Source organism: Protopterus annectens, chromosome 14.part0 (genome assembly GCF_019279795.1).
Source record: "Protopterus annectens isolate FY-2018-M chromosome 14.part0, PAN1.0, whole genome shotgun sequence".
Classification (NCBI taxonomy): domain Eukaryota; kingdom Metazoa; phylum Chordata; order Ceratodontiformes; family Protopteridae; genus Protopterus; species Protopterus annectens.
The window spans coordinates 1,021,545,929-1,021,566,016 of NC_056748.1; the positions used below are offsets into that span (position 1 = coordinate 1,021,545,929).

General features: G+C 41.1%; 1 protein-coding gene across 1 annotated transcript in view; it reads right to left on the reverse strand.

Annotated features, from left to right (window-relative positions):
- HPS1 (HPS1 biogenesis of lysosomal organelles complex 3 subunit 1) overlaps positions 1-20,088 on the reverse strand; it is a 946,304-nt gene that overhangs the window by 125,510 nt on the left and 800,706 nt on the right. The window contains exon 18 of the mRNA XM_044056829.1: positions 15,711-15,776. Coding sequence (XP_043912764.1) covers positions 15,711-15,776 — 66 coding nt within the window. The remainder of the gene's footprint in view (positions 1-15,710; positions 15,777-20,088) is intronic.

Genomic DNA, 20,088 nt, shown 5'->3' on the forward strand with positions numbered 1-20,088 from the left:
GTGTGATGAAACCTTTTTGTGCAAAACTTTGGCAGCTGGTGGTTTAGTGGAGAAGCGAACAGATCTATGTCTGGAGTTCCCCATGACACTGTCAATTTTCGAAATACATGAAGATCCAGTTTCCACTCGTGGGGATCCATGATTCGCCTGCTTAACACATCTGCTAAGGAGTTCTGTGCTCCTGGCAGAAACCTTGCCTGAAGATTTAGCTGCAAGCTGAGCGCAGTCTCCCACAAAATCATTGCTTGCCTGCATAGAGGATAAGAATGTGTTCCCACTTGCTTGTTGATGTACCACATGACAGTTGTGTTGTCTGTTAGAATCAACACCTGCCCTGGAAGAAGTAACTCCTTGAAAGCCAGTAATGCAAACTGGACTGCTAACATCTCCTTCATATTGATATGTAGATGCTGTAGTCTGGCAGACCACTTGTCTTGTATCCACTTTCCATTCAGATGAGCTCCCCAAGCTATGTCTGAGGCATCTGTCGTTAGAATCTGACTCGCCTCTGGCCGGGTCACAGAGAGTCCCTTGTTTAGGTGACATTCCTGAGCCCACCACAAAAATTCCTTTTGAATGCAAGGTATTATTGGAATGACAGTGTCCAAATCCTGGCAGTGCTGTGTCCATACATTTTTCAGATACCATTGCAGCTTCCTCATATGCAGTTTGGCATTGGGAAGCACCAGAATACAAGATGCCATGAACCCTAAGGCTTGAAGGACTGTCCTTGCAGTCAGCCCGGACTGAAGAGATAGTTGATGGAAGTAAAGGGAAAGATTCTTTTGTTTGTCCGGGGTTAAAAAGGCCATTTGGGCTGCTGTATTCAGTCTCACACCCAGAAAGCACATGTCTTGAGAGGGTACTAGACTGGACTTTATTTCGTTCACAGAATACCCCAGGCATCTTAGCACTGCTATCACATATTCCAGATGCTGAAGAAGCTCGTCCTTTTCTTGAGCCTGAATCAAACAGTCGTCCAAGTAAGGATAGATTTGTATTCCTTTTAGCCTGAAGAAAGCTATGACTGGAGCCAGAACTTTTGTGAATACTCTGGGCGCAGTAGATAAGCCAAAGGGCAATGCAGAGAACTGATAATGTGAATCTCCAGCTCGGAAACGCAGATACTTCCTGCAACTGAGTCTGATAGGCACATGAAGGTAAGCCTCCTTGAGATCTAAAGTTACCATCCAGTGATCTTTGCCCAGCAGAGGTAAAAGCTGTTGTAACGTCAACATTTTGAACTTGGGAATGTCCAGATAAGTGTTGAGGATAGACAAATCCAAAACTGGTCTCCATGTGTTCCCCTTTTTTGGTACTAGGAACAGGCGAGAATAAAATCCTAGGCCCCTTTCTGGCACAGGAACCGGCTGAATGGCCCCTATCTGGAGTAACAGAGAAATTTGCTTGTGAGCCTCTTTTCTTTGTATAGGAGGAATGTCTGGCATGCCTTTGAAAGGAGGCAAGGTATGGAAATAAAACCTGTAACCGTGGTGAACAATATCCAATACCCATCTGTCTTGGGTAATAACACTCCAATTTTCTTTGAAAAGTGCCAGCCTTCCTCCCAAAGGTGCTGCCAGACGAGAAGGCTCTGGCAGCTGAAAAGGCAGGTCATTGGGTCTGCTTACGAAAGGACTGACCCCTGCCCTCACCAGAAGACTGGGCAGGTGAACTTCCTGTTCTAGGCCTAAAAGAACCTTGAGCTCTGCCCCTACCACGTCTAGATCTACCCCTAGACTGAGAATCATAAGAAGGATATGTCCACCCCTTAGTAGGCCAATTTCTACTAAACTTTGGAGGCTGAACCTGCAAAAAATCTTTAACAGTCTGCATAGACTTAGCCTTGTCCTGCCTTTTCTTTAAAACTGCTTCCACAGGCACCAAATAACACATCAGATTGTAAAGGGGCATCTAAAATCCTTGTCTTTACATGTTCAGCTAAATTCTGATCCCTCAGCCAGGCGTGCCTGCGAAGAACAGAACCAGTGGCTGCCACCCTCAAGAGGCCTGTACAGCATCAAAACCACATTGCAAGGAATGCTTACCCACTTGTTCAGAAACATGAACTAAATCCTGCAACTCTTTACACTCAATACCTTCCGCCAGAGCATCTACCTTAGACTTCAATTGCGAAAGGAGATAATTTTGGTATTTCAACATGTGGAATTGGCAATTCAAAGCCCTCATGGCTAAAGTGGAAGAAGTATACACCTTCTTTCCCCATCTATCCAAAGCCCTTGCCTCTTTATCAGAAGGAACAGGATTTTTAACAACAGAAGCCTTAACACCTTTAGGGCCCTGAGAAACAGTTTCTGGGTCTGCCCTAGGACTCTTAAAAGATACTTATGAGCTTCAGGCACCCTATAATACCTATCCGGTTTAACTGGGGCAGGAGGCAAAGAATCAGGGTTCAGGAAGCCTCTGCAAAACATCCTCTACCACATCCAGAACAGGAGGTATAGCCAAAGGCCTATGCTGGGGTAGAAACAAAAATTCCCTAAGCCTCTTCCTGGAATCAGAGAAATCTTGACCTTCCCATTTAAAATGCTCCCTCATGGAATGAAGAGTCTCTGAAAAGAAAAATCCTCAGGAGGAGAAGCCAAGGAGTAGAATCATCTACATCAGAATCAGAATAAGGAGGATACTCCTGCAAGTCTTCAGCCGAAGACTCAGAAGCCTCCGAACACTGCTCAAAACTCTCCAGCTCAGGTTCCACCCTAGGCCTCTTATCAGGGGGGGGCATAGAACCTCTAATCATAGTAATCAAATCTTCTGCCATTTTAAGCATATGTTTCTTAGGCAGAGACCCTGAAGAACTAGGGGAGACCCCCACTGAAGTTAACCCTGGCCTGCCTCTAGAAGATGTCTTGGAAACAGAAGGGGAGGGCCTAACCACCTTAGGAAGGGAGGGGAGAACAGCTACCTGAGAAGCCCCTTCAGCCTGGCCTACCTCCTGAGAGGACACATCTTGTAACAGTAAAGTCTCTCCCTGAGAATCCAAAGGAACTTCTGGTAGAACCACCGGCTCCACCGAGCCCTTCAAAGAACCGACGTCCGGGACAGACGGTTCTTCCACCCTAGGCTTCGCTGCTTTGTCCTTGCGCTTTTTAGACGAAGCGGGCGTCGGAGCATCCGACGGCATGTTGTAATTACAACGCTTCCCAAAAACTAACCTGGCACAATCTAATCTTCTCTTAATAGTGCGTTTGTTAAATCTAGCACAAGAGCGACAGCCAACAACGTCGTGCTCAGGCCCTAAGCAAGGTATACACAAGGTATGGTAATCCCTATGAGGTATCTGTTTCCCACAAGAAATACAGTTATTCACTTTTTCTGACATCCGGTTAAATACTGAGGCAAGAAAAAACCAAAATATTCCCCAACGGGGTACTTAGCCAACTTTGATTCGGTCTGAAACTCCGACTTCAGAAAATTTCAGAACGCCAACCTGCACTCGCAATACTGCTTCTGCATCGGACCATGCGGCAAAAAAGACTGAGGATATGACGTCGGTCATGCGCATTTGTACCCTGACGTCCTGATGTCAGACAAATGCGCCTTGACCGACGTCAGCCTTATGCTTTGCTATTCGGGCCGACTGGGACAGCGGACTACCCAAGTGTTAGGACTGCAGCAATGTGAGATGAAGAACATCTGAAGCTAAAAAGAATATATTCAAAAAGATAAAAGTGGCTTTTGGCCAACAGATGGTGGAGCAAACATTTCCCTTGGCTGTTGCTGCCCTTTCATACAATGTTTTTCCATTTGATCTGCAGGTGGTCATGCTTTTGTTTCTCTCTCCCAACAATACTTCTGTCAGTTTCCTTCCCCAGCACCCAAATGACCCACTCTTCCTCCTTGAGAGGGTGAGATCCAGACCTATTCAATCCCTGGCCAATATGAGTGCCTTACCATCTATCTGTAGCTTGCTTAGGGCAGCCATCAATCTGCCTATCCTTTCCATCTCCAGATGTCAAGAGTCAGGAGATTACAACCACACATCTAGGATTGGTGCAGTCTACTCACAACTAACTCACTTCATTCTAGTTGCCTGTGGCTTCTACAAATGCTGCTTTTAGAAGATACATACATGTGACCACATATTTCAACTTCATAAGAATGTGGAGCACAGATGATACAGTGAGGAGCCACACAGGTTCATATCTCTGTAGTCAGCCAGATTAAGAGCTTTTGCCCCTGGTGTGTCAGAAGACATTGGTTAGCCATTCACAATGTCCTTGAGTTGACTCCTTCAAGTAGCTGCTCATTCTAATAGGATACGTCTGGAAGTAAGGCAGTTGAGGAACTTTTGCTGCATGTCACTTAGAAAACTGGAGGTGCACAGTCAGTCTTGTAACAAATAACCACACCAGGTACCAGTGCCCTAGCTTCTGAATTTTGGAGTCATCCATATCACATCTTACTTGGAGGACAAGAAAGTGGCGATACACCCACTATGCTCCTTACAAATTATTTGACAATTTGCCTGGAAAACCTTCAATGAAAGTACCATGATATTTTTGGAGGGCTCTTCAGCAGATATATTTTTTGCACTTGTATGTACACAAAGCTGTGGATGTCCATATGGGGTACCCATACACATTCCACAGCCCAACAGTAACTAGCTCCCTCATATTCATCTACACTGCTGATCAGTAAAAACTCAACCACATTAAAGCTGCATATTTTGTACAGGACAGCTACTGATAAAATGAACAATGTACCCAGGCAAAACAGTAACTTACGTGATCTAAACTGGACACTGTTGTTAGGGACAGACACCTCTGATTACAATATACATTTCCTTTTAGTTTGTTTAAAATTTCATGTTATTATTCTTCATCATAATCTCGGAGATGGGATTCCATCATCAAGAGTAGTGATGAACGCTTAACATCACCAACAATTTGGCATCCCATTCCAACATCACCGAATTACCAAAGGGATTTATTTTATTGTACATTTGGTTACTGAGAAAGTCCGACCAGACACAATCCTTTTTCAGTGGAGGCACAGGGAGAAATGCTCCACATATAACAAGAGATTAGTAGAATCAAGTTGGGAGCTATTATTAACTCTCCAAGTGATGTTGACATCCTACAGAAAGGCCTCATTGAGACCAACGACTGGTGTCAGAACCATGACATAAGCTCAGTGCCAAAAAATGTGTGTTCATCCCCTTTGGGAAAAACCCAGTTCCCATGAATTACCACATCGATGGTAGTCCACTGAACACAGAAGGTGTTATAAGAGAGCTGGGAACACAGGTTGACAGTAGCCTCTCTTTTGACCACCACATTGCCACTGTGGTCAGAAAGTCCTTCTATGTGGCACATCTCATTACTAAGGATTTTGCATCCAGGAAGAAAGAGGTCATTGTCTCCCTCTACTCTTCCCTCATTAGGCCATTCATCGAATACAATGCCCTATTTGGCATGTACCTCACTAGACACCTGCAACAACTGGAGAGGCCACAAAAGTACCTCACAAAGAGGATACTAGGCCTTAAACACTTGTCCTATATGGACAGACAAAAAACTCTGACTATTCTCTGTCTCATATCGCCTACTTAGAGGCGATCTCTGCTTGACATACAAAGCCATGTCTGATCCAGCTCCATTAGAAATGCTACATCTAAAGAAATCCCAATCCCTCCACACCACATGGTCCAGTGACCTCAACCTCATTACCACAATCAACAGAACGTGCTGGAGGGACAGGTTGATAGCCCAGAGACTGACGTTGCTATGGAGTAGACTTCCCATACATGTCAAACAGAGCATTTCACTGGCCTTCTTCAAGGGAAACCTTGATGAGTGGATGGGAAATAGAAAACTCACCCCAGCTATCACTCCAGTGGCTCTACTCGACAGAGGCACTGGGAACTAAGGTCGTGTGGCACCATGTCAGGGTAATTCTATGGGCTAGGTTTGTAAAGGCTCCAGGGCCATTAGCCTAGTAAACACCTATGAATCTATGAACATGTACAGCTTCTTATATAACAAGAGATTAGTAAAATACAATTTCACATGTACAATAAGATATTTAACATATATGTATCAACTAAAAATTTTGTTAAGTCATTTATCAGAACTGCATCTATGAAAGTAAGAAAGACTCTACAAACATGGGCTGTAGCGCATCAGGCTAATGAAACAATTATTAACCAAAGTATATTGGTAATAAAATAGCATACCTCAGTTATCTGTACACAGAAATAAGAGCGAGTGTTGGGAGGAAGAGAGAGATGTGAATAATGATGTGCCAGATGAAGAGGGAGTATAGGCATAGAGTAAGGAAGGAGGATTACTGTAAGAGAGTCAGAGGAGGAGGAGGTTGAGTAGGTTTGGAAGTACTAGAGGTTAGTTGCTCGAGGGAGGGGTGGGTGGGGGGGGGTGGATTAGCCTGGGATAGGATATGGGAGGCAGTAACAGAAATCTACAGTTTGATTCTAACAGGAAATCTACTTTACTACATGGAGGAGTGCTTGCCCATTCTAAGCTTTTGAAAATAAACTGATAATATCACCCTCCCAGTGACACTTATTTCTGAGCAATGAAGACGTACTTGTGTTCCTTAATTTATTCTTTGGTATCCTTCCACTGAAGGATAATCTTCACTTACTCTCTGGTATCTTTCCACTGATGGTACACCTTTATTTACTCTTTGGTATCCTTCTGCTGATGGTACACCTTTAATTACTCTTTGGTATCTTTCTGCTGATGGTACATCTTCATTTACCCTTTGGTATCCTTCCACCGATGGTACAAAGTCGTGAAGCTGAAATCCCTTCCAATCAGCCATGTTCCAGGCTAGTAGCCTTGTCCTTGCAGAATATGAAAGCAACATACTTCTGCTACAGTACTGTTCCTTGTCCACACCTACAATAAGATTAAAACAGAAGAAACTGCAAACTTTTTCTTAATAAATAGTTGAAGTGAATGAGGAAATGCTTGCTTGTTTGGTGACTAGTTATATGCACTAGAAAGGTTCTTACTCCTAATATATTTTTGTTTTTAGGCAGACCCATCAAACATTCTAAATAAAAATCTCTACCTGAAGGACGTTACCATGAGAAACTGTAGTCATAAATAAGTTTCCTGAAGTCTGACCTACAACTGGCTAAGGTTAATACCTTATATTGTACTGAACTCCTATGAACAGTACACTGCTGACCTGGGTCTAAAGGCACCTTTAGTCTGTCCCCCATAGTAATTTGGCTCCCTCCATGTATTTAAACTAGTCTGCCCCTAGCATACTGTGACATTATTTCTTAACCTAATGTAAAGCCCTGTAAATTGTATTTTCACTCTGCTCTCCCACACATAGCTCTGAAAATCATACTCAAAACCAATAAACTGCAGCTAAAAAATACCCTGCTAGAATACAAAACAAAGTATAAACATAGTCTACACTTTGGTGCAAATCACAGTTTAAAAAATACAGCAAAAAAAAACTCAGTTTAAAATATAACCATTAAGTTGATATTAAATACATACCAGGGCCTAAGAAAACACTTGGGAGTCAGTCTTGAAATCCTTGACTTGCATGCTCCTGCCCGCTCAAAGCGAACAAAGGTAAAAACTGCACCATGGTTGTCTAAATAATCTAAACTAAAAATTACCAGCAGAAACAAAATTTGGGCTCTATGGCACTCCACTAAAGACCCCCATGATCATGTTAAATACAGGCAAGCTAGGAATGAAACTAAAAAATCCATTTTACAAGACAAAAACAATACTACTATAATTTACAGACAGCAAACCAGAACAATCCTCAGAAGTTCTGGGCAGGTCTGAATAATCTAGTTCATCCTGGAAAAACGTCTACCCCTATTCCCTGCTGCTACCATTGATAAATCCCCTGAGGATGTTTTCAGACAGTTTTAACCATTTCTTTACAGAGACAATTCAAGGCCTAGCTAGCCAATTACCTCCTAGCTCCCCTGTCCCTGATATTAGCACCCCTATAAACCTACTCTTGTTCAGCTTCAAACCAGTGTCCACGTTGCTTATCCATACCTTGATCAAAAAATTAAAACCCACCACCCTCTCCGCCGACCAACTCCCCACAGAGTACCTTCAAAAATCAGCTGATGCCATTGCCTATCCAGTATCAATACTAATTAATTGTACCATAGCAGAGGCTAAAATTCCCACCATTTGGAAAACATCCTATGTAATCCCACTACATAAAGGAGGTTCCTCCACTGAATTCTCCAATTATAGACCAATAGCTTTACTTTCTCCACTAACTAAGATTATGGAAAAATGCATACACAAACAACTCATGCACCATCTAATTCAGAATCACCTCATGGCCGATACCCAACATGGCTTCTGAACACACCACAGCACAACTTCAGCCCTACTAGCGTTTACCAATACCATAAATAATAATCTTAACAATAATCACATATCCTCAGCCCTCTTCTTGGATCTTTCCAAGTCATTAGACATGGTGGATCACCAACTTTTGATTCACACCCTGCAATTTTTCTGTCTAAACTGTAAAGCCATTCAATGGTTTAAATCCTAACTCAATGGGAGGCAGCAGGCTGTTCTCTGGCAGAACAAGCTCTTTAACCTATTACCCAACACCCTTGGAGTACCACAAGGCTCCATATTAGGGCCCCTACTGTTTTCCGTCTTTATTAACGACTTATATACAGTCATCCCAAATGTCAGCTGCATCCAATACGCTGATGACTCCACCCTGATTTGCTCAGCTACATCTCCTTCAGACTTGAGGTCTGCTACCCGGTCCACCTTTAATGCTATAGAAAACTGGCTCCCCGAACATCGATTGTTGCTAAATCCCAAAAAAACTAAAATGTTGTTATTCTCACCAACACAAAGTTCTGCTGCTTTTACCTTCACCATAAATGCAAAAGATGGCACAATAATCACCTGAGACCCCTCTACAAAACTTTTAGGAGTCATTATTGATAATAACCTAAAATTTGACCTTCATGTAACCCAATCGATCAAGGCCATAAATAAAAAACTTGGGTCACTGTATAGAAGAAAAGCCTTCCCTTCCTAACCCCTTCAGCTAAGATTGCCATAGCTCGCTCTGACCTTTCAACACTTCTATATGCTTCCCCCCTTTTCTCTAATCTAAACAAGACTGTACTTAACAGACTGCAACCTGTTACAATCACATTGCCAGGTTTGCCACTGGCCTGCCTTTTAGAACACACCACTGCATTATCCTTAAACAGCTTAGGTGGCTAGAACTTCTCAGTCTAATGCAATATAACCTTCTGATTATGGCTAATAAAATACTCTATAATCCAGATAATACACCAGCTCTTAAAAATATTATCACCCCCTATAACAATCCGAGACTACTTCGATCCTTGAACAGACTACCAATTCAGACAATCAAAATTAACAATGTAGCTGGTGAGTCCCTCTTTGCAAACTCTGTAGGCAGAGCCTGGAACTCGCTTCCAGCTGATATTACTTTGCTCTCCTCCCTATGCCAATTTAAAGCTAAACTCAAACAACATCTGGCACTAAACTGGCTTTGCCACTGCAACAAGCCTCTCTAACTCTCATCATGAATGTGAATAATCAATTAATCAAATTACTGTTTAATTTCCCCCTGACTGTTACCAGGGGTAACTCGAACTTGTGAAATTGTCTATTCATGTTTGCTTATGTATTCTTTGTAAATATTATATCTGTAATATGCCTTCTTTGTTATTACTGTATATGTCTACCTTGGAGCTTTTCTCCCTGGGCCTCCGCTGAAAATGGACATGAATCCAGTCGGACTATCCCGGTCAACAAATGTAAAATAAAATAAAATAATAAATAAAATGAATTACTAAATGAAATTAGTAAGTAGAATTCATGGAAATGAGCAAAACAAATGGCAGATTTCAAAAACACACACACACACACACACACACCAACAGCAGCACCAAAAAAAAGTAATACTCTTACTCTTCCTTTAGGCAGTGATGGGATAAGACTGCAGAAAAAGGGCCTGAAAACTCCATTTAGTGCATTCTCTCATCAGTGTCAAAAGATGAAGGAAGAAATGGCTGCCTTATGGTTCTGTTTGTTTTTTTGGAGAAACGGCATTCTTACCAAGAATATTTCAAATGTATGCCACACAAGCACACTAAGGGCAGGAAAGGGATCGATAAATTAAAGCCTATAACTAAACATAACTTGAAGAGCTTATCTTCTGATTGAGAATCTAAATGGGATCATCACAGAAAGAATTAGCTATTAAGAATTAAAAAAATGTGACAAAACTGAAAGCACAGTTAGTTAAGTACAACAGTAAATGTTTGAATAAGCACTGCAGTGGCTTAAAGTATATGACTTATATCCGGAACAGGATATTACAGCTAGTTAGCTTCCAAAAGTTCAAAGCTTCAAAGGCACCTTCTATATGCACAAACAGTTAGGCAAGGTAAAGCTGAGTTGAAAGAAAAAGAGAGGTTTGGGCACCAAGCCCTTCAGAGCTTTCATGCTAACTGAGACAGGGAAGCTAGAACCTTGGAAAGGACAAAGCTAGACCACAAAATCTGAAGTCCTCATTCTGGCAGCTAACAATCATACAAAAAAAAAGATGGAGGGAGGGAGCAGCTACTGCAGCATCCCAATAAGCTGGTTCAAATGGATTAACAGTTATTTTTTTCAAGACAAATTTAAGATTCTAAGGAGGAGCCACCTGATTCCTAGGAGGTTGGTATGCAACACCCCTTTCAAAAACATATTCACATGAGACTGCACTGAAAGAGGGGGCTCCATAGGCAGACATGCTGAAATGTCTGACAAATGAACCTTGAAGGAAGAATGAGACAGGCCATTGAAAAATAACTCATACAAATCATGTAGAACCAGAGAAATACTAGTCTGGAAAGGGTCCCAGTTGTTGTCTTGGTTCCAACTAGAAAATCCTTACCATTTACTAACGCATAATTTTCTAGTAGAGTATTTTATTGCCTCCTTTAATACCTGGTGCACAGCCTCAGGTGTCTAAGAGGCACCAAGATTCTATCATTCGGGCAGAGAGTTGATAGGGATCCATTTGATGCATCCCAACTCCTATCAGACGATCGAAGTTTCAAAACTTCAGAATTCACATGGTCGGGATCATATGATCGAAGTTTTGAAACTTCAAATGTTTTGAATGGAGATTGTGGTACAGGAAATTCCCCCATTACCTCCCTGTAGTGCAATCTTGGAGTTGTAACATTTAATCTTCAGGTGGAGAGGTACAGAGGGGCTTGCCCCCCTGCAAAAATGTAAAAAAAACCCTTTCTTTTTAAATGTTTGAATTTTAAATGTTCGAATTTCCATTTTCCTGACCATATGATTTTCGAATTTTTGGGAACTTGGATCATCTGACAGAGATCCCATCAAATAACCTCTTGTCCTGTGTGAGTGGGTCTAGTATGTGTGGAAGCTTGTGGTAATTGCCCTTGCCCATTTCAAATAGAAGGGAGGACCCACTGTTGGCTTGGTCAGAAGGGAGTGAAAACAATGATTTTTGGAGAGTCCTTATGCATTTTTAGAATGACCCTGGATATTAGTGAAAAGGTGGAAAAGCATACACGAATGTTCCTGTCTAAAAAGCATCTGTTTTCCAGGCCTTCTTGCATAGAGTTCTGGAAGAACTGTGCCAAATGATTGTTGTGACTGGAGGCAAAAAGATCTATTTCAGGTGTGCCCTACAGCAGGATAAATTTCTGGAAGACTTCCTGTATCATCGTGAAGGGTGTGTCTTGGTCCTGCTCAGCTTGTCTGCCACCCAGTTTTGCTGTGAAAGAATACAAGATGCCTGTAGAGTGTGATTCTGCTTGAAAGCTACATCCCAGGCTACCATGACTAAGCTGCAGAGTGGGCAGGATCTGGTTCCACCTGTATATGTACCACATCACTGTTGTGTTGTCTGTAAACACCGGTAACTGTCTCGTGGAATATAAGACTGAGAAATTTGACAGCATTAATAAGTGCTAACATCTCTTATCTTCATAAGTTTTGGTCGGTCTTTTCTGTTCCAAAGACCCTGCACTTTTATCCCCATAGTCACTGCTGCACAAGCAAACTCTGAGGCATCTGTTCTTACAAACTGTGCTGGAAGCTAAAATACGAGTCCTGCATACAGATAAAATTGAGCTCTCCAGAAAATGTCCCTTCCCACAAACCCCAAAACAGGAATCTGTAATGTCATACAAACTTAGGTACCACTGAACTTTTTTCACATGTGGAGTTTTGCCAAAGGAATCACAAGAGTCACAGATGCCATAAGACACAGAACCATGAATACTTCTCTTGCTGAGATAGTCTGAGTGGAAACAAAATCAGGAATAGATCTAGATACAGATTCACTTTTCCCTATGAAAAAAAAGCTCTTAGAACCAATATATCTAGGAGACACCCCAGGAAAACAATCCTGAGAGAAGGAGTTAAACAAGAGTTTATACGTTCTCCGGGTACCTCAGTCTATACAGGCGATCTCTTAATAAAATTAGAGATTCCTGGTACTTTGAAAAACGACTCTGCAAAGGTAAGAAAGTTATTTATGTAAGGAAAGAATGTGAATACCCTGCAGTCTGTAGAAGGCTATCACTGGGGCTAGACATTTTGTAAATAACCTTGGAGAAGTGGATAGTGCAAAAGGTAATGAGAAGATATGCATCTTTTAAATCTATGGTCAACAGAAAACTCAAAAGGGGAATGTGAGGTAATACATTGTGAAGGGATAACATTCTGAGCATTGGCACTATCACAAACTGGATTAGAAAGGAAAGATTCACAACTGGTTTCAATTAACCTTCTTTCTTTAGCACCATAAATGCACTTGAATAAAACCCTTCTAGCTGAGGATGAGAAGCCGCTTCTATCACACCTTCAGAAAGCAGGGAAAGAGAGGACTCTGATCTGGTGGATGAAGGGGAATCCCTTGGAGTGAAAGGAGAGATTCCTATTGCCACATGTATCTGTGATGAATCACTTTCAGAACCTATTTGTCTGAAACTATCTGTTGCCAAACAGAGAAATGGAGGTTCATATTTTTGGGAACGATTAAAGGTCTCCCAGAGTGGGAAGCAAGACAGTCATTCAGGCTTGTTAGACAGTCCTTTATACTGGAGGCTGGGTAGCCATGCCAGTAGCCTGTTGTACCTGCTTATTTTGCTTTATTGTAGAAGGATCTAGAACCAATGTCTTGACAACTTGGAGAAGAAAGACTGAAAAATCTGTGACACCCCCCCCCCCTCCAATCAGCTCGGTTTCTCATCACATTGGTGATCCAACTACCTATCAAATGAGGAAAAAGATGTCATGATGTCCCACGGTTTCTCAAACTAGGCAAGCATCAACTTTAACATATGTGCTTGACACTAAGAATTCTCAAAATTAGAGTTGTACAAGAACACATTTTTTCCCATATCTATCATACGCTTGTCTGCCCTTGTCAAGAGGGGAGTGATTGGCATTAACGAGATCTTTAGCAGCAGCTAAGTTTATCACAGAAATCACTGCTGGGTATGATCTGGTGCAACAGTATAAAACATTACAAGACTGAGGAACTTTACACAGGCTGGCTCTCAAGCAAGTTACAGGCTGTAACAAAGACATCCTCTAATGCTAAAAGAACAGGAAGAACTGGTGTAGGTTCAGAAAATTCCACTTGCAGCAAATCGTAACATTTCTTCAGAGACACTGGAATATCATTATGTCCCCAGTGAAACAACTGATTCATGCTAGAAACAGTTTCAGAAAAAGAAAATCATTCAAAGGGACTGATAAAAGCCACACTGTCCTCAGAATCTGAATCAGAAACCTGAGGAGGAAAAACAGTTGTTCCTTCACATTTATTCCATGGTTCAAAATCTTGAAAACTTCAGAAAATGAAATTCTTGACAGAAACAGCAGAACTAGAAGGGTCTACAGCCTGGACTATGGCCTTAACTATATTCATTAAATCACTTCTATCCAAAGTAACAGAGATAAGAGAAGGCTTTTTTCTCTTTTTGACAGGAATTTCTGAAGCAGACCCACTTTTGCCAAGCAAAACCTCCCCAGGAAGGAGCAATCCAGTCTAGCTAGACAGTGGTGAATTTCCTGCTCCTTCTCTTTGAACTGACAAAAGTGGATCTCCCTTGCCCACCAAAGGCAGTCCAACAGCTAAAGAGGATGTGTCTAATCCCTGGTCCATAGTGGCTGTAGGGACTACATCAGAATGAACTGAGGAAAAAGATGAATGGCCTGAGGAAACAGAAATGGTCAGAGAACCGTCACCTGTGGCTGTGGCACTTCAGTACACTGCAGTCTTAGGTCAGTCTTTAGTCTTCTTTTTGTGGCTGAAAGAAGAAAGAACCAAACAAAACAATAGGTTGCTCTATGTTATAGTTGAAAAAGATGCCCAATTACCTGGGAAGTCTGGCAGCAGTAGCTGGCAGAAGAGGTAAGTAGTAAAAAAAGTCACTTTTTCTACAAAGAGAAAAAAATAAACTTAGTATGAAAACACTTTAAACACTTACCCCATCACCAAAAGTAAACCACATTTACAAAGCAAAAAGTAGTTTTAAATTAGTTTTATCAGCTTTTTCAACAAAACAAAAAGTAACACTCCTTTTTAAAAGTTACTAAAAAAACTGTAACAGTCCATAAAAACATCTTTTCCCAACATAAAATAATTAATTTTATATAAAAGTTAATTTTACATCATAAAATTAAAAATATAGAAGCTTTTTATCCTCCCAAACAGAACTTATCTGCTCAGCAATGGAAAATGTTAGCCAACATTTGATTCTCCAAAGCCCAAAAGAGAAGCATTTTCTCATGGTAGGAAAGGCCTGAAGGGCTTGGCTCCCAAACCAATCCTTCTGCTCACTTGAGATGACTAATGGTCAGGTATGTGAAGGTGCCTTGAAGCTTTGGAAGCTCGCCAACCCCACTCCATTCCATCTCTTACCCCCAAGTATGTCTCATAATACTTTTGAAGAAAATCTAGAATAATACACATGGTTCCATGAAATTTTTGAACCTGGGAGTACCATGAATGTGTAAGCAAAGGAGATTCATTGTTCTGGAGACAAAAATAACAATCACAATGGAAGGTAGTAGCCAGACAGTAGAGGTAAATTTTTTTTTCTGAACTTTCTCCCCTGCAGCCCTTGGAACCTGCCAACAAATTTTTCTTATCATCTTATTCTATTAGTCATACTGCCAGTGGTCAGTGATGCCCCTTCATTATCCAGGAATGCATCTGGTGCATATTACGTATAATCCTGTTGTGTACAGGATATGAATAGGGGGGTAAACAGCATCACTTTGCAAGTACGACAGTAATCCTGAAATGCAGCCTGTTTCTCCTGGACTATGCATCTGCCATGAGAGAGCATCACTGTCTACTCCATGCACTTAACTGGGTTCTTACATACATGCAAAGTGTATACCACATGGCCTGAAGCCATACTGCTTGGCCTCTAGAAGGCACTAACTCACGCTTGACCTAATCCAGTGCACTTATCTCCACACTGGTCATCAGCTATATGATCTATTCATCCACCAAGAATCGGATATGCTGCTACTATAAACATTAAGTTGAACACAAGTCAGCTGAGAAAAGGTCAAATACCCCACCGCCTGTTGTCTACATGCCATTATCAATATGGTAAACATTTCGATTCGACATGCAAAATGTCCTTGTGCTATAAGTTGAAGAAAGGATATGACACCAGTGTTACGTTTCTCTTGCATTTTGTCAACAAAAATTCCTTCCAGTCCACCAGCTTGTCCCTACAAAAGAGGCAAAATATGTACAGTCTTAGAAGGAATATTTTATATACTGTTCCGTTTAGCAGATACAACACAATTTTGGTTTCATACTTGATGCCTTTTTTTCTTACAGGGAGTTACAGATGTATGCTGAGGAACTGGAACACGTCTTCTATTTACTTAACTGCCACTGACAGCTAGAAATGTTCCTTTGTTACAGCAATGCAGCATTTTGTTTCTATCAGAAAGAGCTGGTAGCAATGGGGCAACAATGAAGTGGCAGTTCTTCAACTGGACAAGTAAAATAAGGTTATGACCTGCTTTTTTTTTTTTTGAAAATGTGATTCAACATTTAATGTTTTAACGATCTGTGAACATTTTGGATCCAATTTACTCAGTTTTCCTATGTAATGATAAAACAGATTTGTGTAAAGTGATAATATATACTTGCAGCTTACTGGCTATACAAAACAATCCACTAGTAGTATGAAAACTGTAGTATATGCACACACAACCATCACCTTGGAGAGGGGTCATAATTACAGTTTATAAATTAAAAAAAATACAGTTCTAACAGGACCACTTAAGTGTGGGAATACATTACCAGTACTTGTCTGATAACACCCTTGATACAACTTAGAAATGACTATCAACATGTTCTCTGGTCTTTTTTTACAAAGCATAGATTCTTTGTATATATTCTTCAATTCAATCTATAAGTGAGGAATGGCGTATTGCTTGCTTTTGTATCCAGATTTGTATTTACTGCTTTATGTTGGCTTCCGTACCTGGAAGTTAGCTCTGGTGAAGGCAACTGCTGAAGTGAGTAACTTGCTCTCGTCAGTTTTACAAAGGATTATCAGACAAAATAAGCAGTGACAGCACTATGTACCCAATAAGAAACTATCAGGCTCCAAGCTGCTGTCCTAAAACTGAAAAGGTTCATAGACAATTACTAAGCTAATCTATTTATTTATTTTCTTTAACATTTGTTTGCCAGGACAGTCCGTCTGGACAAGTGTCCATTTTCAGCAGAGTCCTGGGGAGAAAAACTCCATAAGTTTACAGAGAGAAGAAAAAAATTAAAAAGAGACATTACAGAGTAGTAGCATACAGATTGTAGGCTTTACAGATGTTAGTATACAATAAGAGGATATTCTCCCTTTTTGTTGAAAATACAATTTATTTTACATTTGTTTATTGGGATAGTCCGACTGAATACATGTCCATTTTCAGCGGAGGCCCGGGGAGAAAAGCTCCAAATAGACAAACTTACATAGATTACACAAGAAGTTAGATAACATTAAAAAATATAAAACAAAGTGATTATGTAAATGGTTTAGTAGGGTTCCCTAGTAGGGACTCGCAATTCTCATGGACAGACTCAACTAAAAGCAAGAGACGTCAGATTGGATATAGAGCTTGGTGACATAGTTGCAAATTATGATATTTACAGACTATGCTTTCAGTTTATAACTTAATCAGGGTTGGTACATGGGCAAAGCCAGTTCACTTTGAGATACTGTAGGAGGTTTTTTTTTTAAGAGACTTTTGGAGGATTGTAGGGTTATATAGTTTAGCAACGAATTCCAGGTTTTGACAACAAAGTTGACAAACAGGGATTCACTAGCAGAGTTATTAGCTTTGTGGGTTTGGACCAGTAGTTTGTTGGCTGACCGTAGGGATCTCAGGTTGCTATATGGCTTAATAACATTTATAAGCGAGGGGGTATCCTCAGGGTGGTACAGAATTTTGTGTGCTATTAAGAGCTGATTGAATCGAATTAAGCTGGGCAATTCTAGCCACTCTAGTTGTTTCAGGATCTGGCAGTGGTGGGTTCTATAGGTGGAGCCAGTGGTGAATCTGGCAAAATACTTGTAGCTATGGGACAGCTTACCTAGTTCGGATTTGTTGAGGTTTGAGAGTACAGGTGAGGCATATAAAAGAATGGAGAGTAGGTGTGACTGGGCGATTGCAGTCCTAGCCAGTGGGGTTAAAAATGTCTTGTTTCTATACAGTGATCTAAGTTTCTTATTGATGGTCTGTATCAGTTTGTTGACCTGTAGGTCAAATTTGAAATGGTCTATGATAACTCCTAGAAGTTTGGTGTGTTGATCTGGGGAGATAGTGGTACCATTGTTAGACTTGACAGAGAATGAAAGTGTGGCAGATCGACTAGTGAAGAGTAGAAGTTTAGTTTTATTGGGGGTTCAGCAGTAGGCGTTGGTTGGCGAGCCAGTTCTCAATAGCGTTAAATGTATTTTGGATTAGGATTTGCAGTTCGGATAGGGAGGTGGTTGAGCAGATCAGAGTGGAATCATCTGCACATTGAATACAGGTAGCTTTAGGGATAGCAGTGTGAAGGTTGTTGATAAAAATAAAGAGTAGTGGACCTACTATGGAGCCTTGAGGGACATCAAGTGTGAGAGGTAGCTGGCTGGAGAGTTTGCCCTGCCATAGTACCGCCTGTTGTCTACCAGTCAAGTAGGACTGGAACCACTGGATTACATGCTTATTGAGGGAAAAAGATTTTAGAGAAGGAATGAGAAGTTCATGGATGACCATGTCAAAGGCTTTTGATAGGTCACGAAAGAGGGCAGAGGATAGCCTATTGTCATTCCTGTTTTGGTTTATGGCATTAATAAAGGAAAGGAGGGCTGAGGTGGTGCTGTCGTGTGGCCTGAAACCATGCTGGGAGTTGGACAGTAAGTTATTCTGTGCAAGGTATTGCTTATTTGCTTATGTACACATTTATCCATTATTTTGGCTAGTGGGGAAAGAATGGCAATGGGTCGATAGTTGGATATGTCTGTAGAACTACCACCTTTATGGAGTGGGATGACGTGGGATATTTTCCAGAGGGAGGGGATAGTGCTTTCGGATAAGGTTCTGTTGATAAGGATAGATATGGGATATGCAATGGCATCTGCAGCTATTTGTAGGTACTCTGCACGGAGGAGATCAGCAGCGAGGGTGGTAGGTTTTAGTTTTTTTTATAAGTGTTTTGATAAAACTAGTGGATATTGGTTGGAAGCTAAACTGGGGGTGATTAGTGGGTAGACTAGGGGTGTAGTTTGTGGGGGTTAGATGATTTGCTAGGATGGATTGTTTGATGAAAGTTATTATAAGCGCCAGCTATGGTCTCTGGGGAACTATGGGGTTGGGGTGGTAAATTTACCTGGATGAAGTAGTTGATTTAAGCGTTTTGGTGTTTTTGTAGGAGATTTTGGTAGAAGCTTTTTTTATCTAGTAAAACAGATTTTTTTGTATCATTCCTGAGTTGACGATATTTTAGATGGTCAAGTGGGGCTTTAGATGTTCTCCAGCTGGCCCAGGCTCTGTTTCTAGTTTTGATTTTTGATTTGGTATCTTTTGTGAGCCATGGTGCTGTGTTTGATCTAGATTTTATTGTATGTGCTGGAGCATGGGAATCAAGGATACTCAGGAATTTAGTGTTAAAGTGAGCAATAGCCTCTTCTAATGGTAGATTTTTTAATTTTGACCAGTCAACTGCTTTTAGTTTGTTTAGGAATATAGCAGTGTCAAAGTATTTCCTGTTTCTAAGTGATTTATATTTGGTCTGGTGGGGGTTTCCTGCCTTATGTTTTATGATACAGGTTAGTAGATGGTCGCTAAGGTCATCAAGGAGAGTCCCAGCTGTGTACAGCTGGGGTTGGTTATTAACTAGGATCAAATCTAGGATATATTCCCTGTTGGTCGGTTTGTTTATCCTAGTGGGAGAGGTTGTGGTCTGTTTAAACCCAGTTAAGTTTATAGGGGTGAGGGGGTGTTTGGAGGAGCAGGGGTGCCAGTCGGTATTGAAGTCGCCAAGAACTATGGTTTCTTGGAGATAAGTAGTGGATAACCAGTATAGGATATCCTCTAAGGTATTTAAGTTGTTGCCTGGCAGAATGTAAGCACAGACGATGTTCAAGCATTTGTTCTGTTTATCTGTAGTTTGGTTATGAGGAGTTCTGCATTATTGAGTTGGGGTGGTTGAATGGTGTCTTTAACAGTTAGAGTATTTTTGTAAAGGACTGCTATCCCACCTCCTTTCCTTGTAGTATGGAATATTATATCCTGGAGGTAGTATCTTGTTATCAGTATTACTGGGTTTTAGCCAGGTTAACGTAAGACAGTGTCTGGAGTGTGGGTTGCTAGAAGGGCGTGTAGGTTGGGAATCTTTTTGTTAATACTTCTAATATTTAGGTGAAATGCTAGGAGGGAACTAGTGGAAGCAGAAAGGAGTAGCTTGACTGTGGGGGTTGTGGTAAGGGAGTGAAAGTTATTGGGTGTGGGTGGGCCAGGGTTGGGATGGATGTCCCCATGTGTT